This window comes from Diabrotica virgifera, chromosome 2 (assembly GCF_917563875.1).
Source record: "Diabrotica virgifera virgifera chromosome 2, PGI_DIABVI_V3a".
Classification (NCBI taxonomy): Eukaryota; Metazoa; Arthropoda; class Insecta; order Coleoptera; family Chrysomelidae; genus Diabrotica; species Diabrotica virgifera.
In genome coordinates, this window is record NC_065444.1 from 212,237,636 (window position 1) to 212,244,791 (window position 7,156).

The following is a 7,156-nucleotide window of genomic DNA, read 5'->3' on the forward strand; positions in this document are numbered from 1 at the left end:
TAATTAATACCAAAAGAAGAATGTATGTAATTTGTTACACAGAAACAAATGTTTATTTAACAAATATATATTGTTTTCTGCTTAAACTCCGCAACAACGAGCCGAAGCACGAGGCGAGTACCGCAAATCAAGCGAGGGAGAAATATGTCATTTTCTCACATGTTGTACACTGTACTTTTCTATGGATGCGTTTTTGTCCAGAGTTCAAACTTTAAAATAAAATAATTTAGGTGCTTTTAGGTATATTCATGACTAAATTGAAATAAAATACATATACAAGTATGTAGGTATTTAATATTCTTAATATTTATGTATATTTTTTATTCATTTAAAATTATAATTCACAGTTATATTTGAACAGTTTTAAAAGGTAATTCTTGGTAAATTTTGCTTCAACACATTTTGTTTGACTAAAATAATTGTGTTTGAATTGTGCATGTTATCATGGAAACGGTGATCATGTGTGTGGAAAACCTGCAATGGTCGACTTTTCTCACTGCAATGGCCGACTTTTCTCATTTCGTGAGAAATGTTTCGTTTTGAATGTATGTAAGTAGAGAGAGAAGTGGCACATTGTATAGCATCCATAGAAAAACATTTTTTTCTGTTTTCTGACAGCAGTAAAATGTATTTTGAATTAAATAAATTACATACATTCTTCTTTTTGTATCAATCAGTTTAATAAAAAAATTTTTTTGGACACCCTATTTAAATAATTATGTTATTGTTTATATTACTGAATAGAAAATTGAATAATATTTCAAATGAGCTATCATTCGACCCCTATTCTCATTTTGAAAAAATCATCAATTACGTTATCACATTCAGAGAAATGAATTTATTCCAATCTAAATGTCCTCACTGTATACATGTTATTTTTATTGAGTTTTGGCGTTGTATTCTCTTTTTATCACAAAAAGTACATAAGTAAGAACTAATTATTTAATTAAAATCTACTAATATAATTAAAATAAATACATTATTTTATTACCTTCTTCATAACAGGCTGATTTTTTTACATCTTTTTCGTTTCTTTGCATCGAAACACGCCAACCAGAAACAGGGAAAAGGAAGGTATAATAACCAAACAATTAGATGAAACCGTGAGAATCATGCCAGTCTATTATTCGGAAATAATCCCTTTGCTGTTCTGAATATTCAACCTAAATGCCAGGATTCGTGTGTCAATTACAAAGTGGTCTGAAAGATATTCAGAGAAGCCGCAAATGAAGCAAAGGCAACATCCTTTGAAATGTCTTACACAACTGCAGAAACAATAACAAGATATTTGGAGTTTATACATATATATAAATCCATCGCTGTTATGTTAGATTGGTATGTGCTAAAGGAAACTTTATACAATTTACTTTGAAACGGAATTTTCTTTACTTTTAGGTCTGGCGTTGAATTTAAACTATTTACTTTACTGTCTGCTTGTCTGATGTAATATGACTAAATGGGTATATAATGCTTGCAAAGTCACTTTTATCTCGTGGTATAAAGTACAGGGTGATTAATTAGATAAGAATGTCCAATCTCTAAGTTGTAGATTTAAGACATCACAATATGATGCCTTTTTATTAACATCATTAAAAATTGTTAGTTTCAGACATACCGCGTGTTTAAAGTTTAAAGCTGGATTTTAATTTTTGCAATAATTTTGTACAGTTTCACAATTTCGACTTTAAAATTGACAATTTTACTTTTCAACATTTTCAAGATGAGGAATATTTAATTGGAAAAATATACATTTGTGGGATTCTAAAACTCGCCATGCTAAGAAAGAAATAAGTTTTTAGCATGATTTTAAGTTTAACATTTGGTGTGGTATAATATATGACTACTTAATAGGTCCTTTTGAACTGCTGTCAACCAATCTAAATGGACCTCTGTATTTAGATTTTCTTCAAGAACATTTGCACGAATTATTAGATAATATACTTACCTTTCGCCTTATGACAAAACATGTAGTTTTTACAAGACTGAGTACCACTACATTACTATTTAGAAGTTACTTTACATTATTTTAGAGTCTAAATTAGCAATGCTTATTCCAAAAAACGTAAAATAGTCAATGATGAAATTTAAATTGTAAAAAAATACCAAGTAATTACGAAAATTAAGATCTATATTTAAACTTTAAATACCTGGTATCCACGAAACTAGCAATAATTGTCTAAGACATATTGGACAGAATCATAATATTTTGTATTCTAGTTTCTTAATGAACTCTAAGTTTAACCAACGTGAATACGTTGAGGGAAACTTACTTTCAATATTTGTTGCTGTTTACAAATATGACGTCAGAAACTCACAGCATTGCCAAAATATCAGAATAGTCAATAAATATGACGAGTTTTTAAAATGATGAAAATAATCACATTTTCAAATTTTCTTTTCCATTTTCCAATGGAAAGCGAGATACGTTTTGACTATAATATTATGAAAAATAACACAAAAATGTACAACTCTAAATAAATTTAACAACTCAAATAGTGAGATACTGCAAAGAAATTACTTAGTAGTTCAGAGAAATTGGTGACAAAACCCCCTCCAAAACCAAATTTTGGAGTAGTATGGACATCTATAATAATAACCTATATGTTTCCTGCAGTCGATTTTAATGATATACATAGTTATAAACAAATGATGATCAAAAAACGGTAAATTTTCGCTTTTTTCGTCTATTACCAAAAAGTTAAGCATTTTAAACAAATTTGAGAGTAAGAAACTCATAAATCGCATAAAAAACTTTAATATGGCTTTTGCGGAATGTCTATCCTTATTGGTTGTTTAGAAAATTGCAAAATAAATCATAAATTTTGAGTTTTTCTAAATATTCCTAACTTATGTAAAAATTAAATTTCAAAGCAATAGGTCAGATAATTTAAAAGTTATCTATTTAATTTGTTTATCCCAAATTCATTTTTTTGTAACACTATAAGTCAGAAATTGATGAAGTTACAGTAATACTTTGGATAGTTTAGGAAAGGAGAAGATTTACACTATTATATTAATTTAAAAAAAATGACAAATAATTCTAAATATTGCAAAATTATTTTGCAAGAACACGTGAATTAAAAAAAGGGGGCTAACTTCCTCCCTAATTGTCCTAGAACAATTGTTTTTCTTTCTAAATGTGTATAAAAATTCAGTATTTCTAAATATGGAAAAAATAATTTTTCTACGGGTAACGGTTAAAAAGTTATTCTAATTGTTCAAAAGTAAGCAAAAAATCGACATGTTTTTGTAAAATAATTTAACGCTGTTTAAAATTACTTTTTTTCATTTTTTTAAATTAAGTTAATAGTATAAATGTTATTTTTTCATAAGATGTCCGAAGTATTACTGTAAAGTTTTGGGAAAAATTTCACCTGGTCTGATTGAGAAGCAAAATGCATTTAACAAAGAAGGCCATGGAATTGAAATGTCATTAGATATTGACATTTAATAAACCAAGCAGAATATTTTGGTTTGTGCTCTGCAAAATGTCTTATAAAATTTATATTCGTTGAGGTGTTTATAATATGGTTGGGCGAATGTCGAAACGAGATATTGTTAATATTTATCGAGATCAAAACATAAGCAAATCGACAATTTATCGCACAATCAGAGAATGTGAAGAAGGGATACCATGTATTAACTTGCGTAAAAGTGGCCGACCGCGAATTTTGAATCATATAAGAGAGGCAAGACTGATTGAAGCAGCTAAAAACAAAATTGGGGACTCACAGCGAAAACTGGCCAGAAGATTTCATGTTGGAAAGACTACAGTATACAGGACACTATCGAGTAACAATATTATCTACCGGGAAAGAAGGAAAGCTCCAAAATACACAGAGGATCAATTAGAGAGAATTCCGAGATGTTGCCGAGCGTTAAGGCGAGTGCATTTCGTCAACAAGTTGATCGTGATGGACGATGAAAAATATTTTACTCTGTCCAACTCTGAGATGAAGGGTAACGATGGGTTTTACACGAACGATTACGAAAATGTACCTGATGAAATAAAATTCAAAAGCAAGAAAAAATTTGGGGACAAAATTTTGGTATGGTGTGCAATTTCTGAGGCTGGCTTTATCTCACAGCCCTACATTGGTGTTGTTCGAGGCGAAGCCTTAAACGCAAATATTTATATTCAAAGATGTCTCTCTAAATTGCTTCAGTTTGTGAACACACATCATGCAAATGATCAAATAGTCTTTTGGCCAGATCTTGCTTCATGTCATTACGCGAGGATCACAAGGGACTGGTACGAAACTAACAACATTACCTTTGTACCGAAAGCAGACAATCCCCCCAACCTACCTCAGGCTCGTCCAATTGAAGAGTTCTGGGCAATATTAAGTCGGAAACTCTATAATAACGGATGGGAAGCACAAAATCAGGAACAGTTAAGACGCCGCATATATACAAAAATTAGAGAAATTGACGCCGAGGTCGTCCAAAGGATGATGCAACGTGTCAGGGGAATTATTAGGCAAATCGAAAATAATGGTCCCTTGTCTGTCATTTAAATTTTGATTTATAATAAGGATATTTAAGTTAAATTGTTGAGTAATTTAATAAAAATATAAGATTATTGTGGTCAGAGTTATATGCTTTTGAAATTTTTCCCAAAACTTTAGGACCATACGTTAGTGTTGCAAAGAAATGAGTTTGGGAAAAACAAATTAAATAACTTTTAAACTATTTGACCAATTGCTTTGAAATTTAAAATATAATTTAAGCACAAGAAAACTCAGCATTTCGTGTAATAAGAATGTTCTTACTTAATTTTTACATTATGTTATAAACATTTATAACATTTTAAAGACATCTTGCCATTTTCCAAGCAACAAATGCTAGGTCCAAACTTGCTATTTAGGGTGGCAGTGAATAAAATTAAGATAGCTATGATGGTAACCAACGTTCTGAAAGGACATGGTACATGAAGAAGAAGCAAAAAATGAAGGGTACAGGGGAAAACAAGGAATGTCAGATTTTATATATATTGAGATAAACACCAATAAAAGTTTAATTCTTATGATATCTAAAAACTACTTGGGAGATTCTTAGCAGAATTCTAGCAATTATTGGTCTATTATAATAGTATATATTATTATATTATTGGTCTAATATAATGTTAATCTATGTTAAGTAATTAATTTAATAATGCACCAAAAACTGCTAACATTCCTTATTTTTGTCCAGTGGCGTGAGGACAATCTTGGTCCTTCGCCGGGATACAAATTCTTAAAAAATGTATATAGACTTATCTTTCTGGTTATTGTTTTGAATCGATAATCAAATAAGGATAGACATATTCAGCGAACGCCATATTGAAGTTTTTTAAATAATTTATGAGTTTCTTATTCTCAAATTTGTTTAGAATGCTTCACTTCTTAGTAATAGACGAATAAATCGAAAATTTACCGTTTTTGATCTTCATTTGTTTATAACTATATATATCATCAAAATCGGCTGCAGAAAACATACAGGTTATTAATACAGATGTCTATACTACTCAAAAAATTTGGTTTCGGCCTGGAGGGGGATGTGTCACGAGAAAAATCTTATTTCTCTGGACTATAGGGAGAAATCACTTAGGGAAAAATCAGTGTGATATTAACCCTTAACCACTGACATGCGGTATGCCATACAGCGCCGAAAATATATTTTGTTGTAAAACCTGTTTTATAAAAGATTCTTAGAGCACCATCTGTGTACTTTCAAGTGATGTGCAATTGTACCTGCTCTCAACTGCTACACATTTTAGTCCAGGGTAATAAGGATTTTCTCGGGACACTCAAAGCTTAAGGTAGCTGACTACTTTTTTAGTTATTGTAGACCTATAGGGAAAAAACCTACCTGTTTCCTGCCTAGAGTTCGCGTCCGTTTTTTAATTATTAACAATTTAGTGCAAAAATCGCGATTTTTTCGATTTTTTGCACTCTATTCAAAAACTAAATAGTTGATATAAAATTACAAAATTCAGTTTTTTAGAACATAAAAAAACCTTCAAAATGCCGATTTTTGCAAGTTAAAAAGTTAATTTCTTGCTACGCAAACTGCAAAATAAGTGAAAATCGTTATTTGTTTATAACTTTTACTAAAACTACCTAAGAACTTTAGTGTTTCAGCCAAAGTTGGGTGTTGGGGCACTTAACAAACCCTTAAAATTTGAGACCGATCCATTAATTAGTTTAAGAGTTATTCTATTTGTTTATCCCAGAGACCTTTATTTGCAATAAGATAAGACAGAAAATAATGAAGATAAAGCAAATCTGAGTATGCCAAATGAAATTAGAAGAGTGATAGTATCAAAATGTATTAAAAAAGATAAAAAAATAATTAACATATTCAAAAATCCTAATGCCAAATTTTTAAAATTTTGTAGTTTATAAACATTTAGAATAACTTTAAAAATGTTGTCCGTAGAAACAATCTTTTTATATATTCCAAAAGATAGCATTTTAACACGAATTTTCAAATAAAAAAATTTAGCATGGGCTCATTTGGGACAAAGTTAGCCATATGTGTTTTTTAATTCACAGCTAATTTGTTTATAATAATTAAGGAAGCTCATTAACGCCATTTTAAAGAATGGGAATTGTATTTTTTCTTTAAAAATTTGCACAAACATTATACCTTCACAGCACCCTCTACGATTTTTCAAAAATGTAGTGCAAACGATTACTAGGGGGAACCTACAAATCCAGTGAGTTAAAATACCGAAAAAGCAATTTCAAACGAATATAATTTGCTGTATCTCTGGTTCAACTCAATGGATTTTGATCTTTCTTTTTTTAATTGATATGCAATTTTTACGTTCATTACAAATATGCAATTTGTTTATAAATTTATTATTGTTCTGAAGCTATTTTCTTGTGGCATTTTTACAATTTTAACTGTTTATAATGGGAAATAAGCCACAATATTATTAAAAAATGATTTTTATTAACGTTTCGACGCCCAAATCGGGTGCTGTTGTCAAAATACAAAATACTACTAACGTAAACAAAAATGTTGTTGCTTAGTTAAAAAAATTCTTCTAATAATTTATTAAATTTGACTCATTTATATCGGCAATTCAGATACATAATATGATACATTTTAAAGTAGAAGACTTTAAAATGATATTGCCAATATTTATGAGTTGCGTTCCTGGGACGAC

The 7,156-nt window shown here is 29.8% G+C and overlaps 1 protein-coding gene across 1 annotated transcript; it reads left to right on the forward strand.

The window, feature by feature from the left end:
• The first annotated feature begins 3,527 nt into the window (after window positions 1-3,527).
• LOC126880917 (uncharacterized) lies at window positions 3,528-4,517 on the forward strand. Its single transcript, XM_050644993.1, has one exon. It carries the CDS (start codon window positions 3,528-3,530, stop codon window positions 4,515-4,517), a length of 990 nt encoding a protein of 329 aa, XP_050500950.1.
• Window positions 4,518-7,156: the final 2,639 nt, after the last annotated feature.

Coding starts and splice junctions, on each gene's coding strand:
- LOC126880917 (XM_050644993.1), top strand. CDS start 3,528: ATGGTTGGGCGAATGTCGAAACGAGATATTGTTAATATTTATCGAGAT.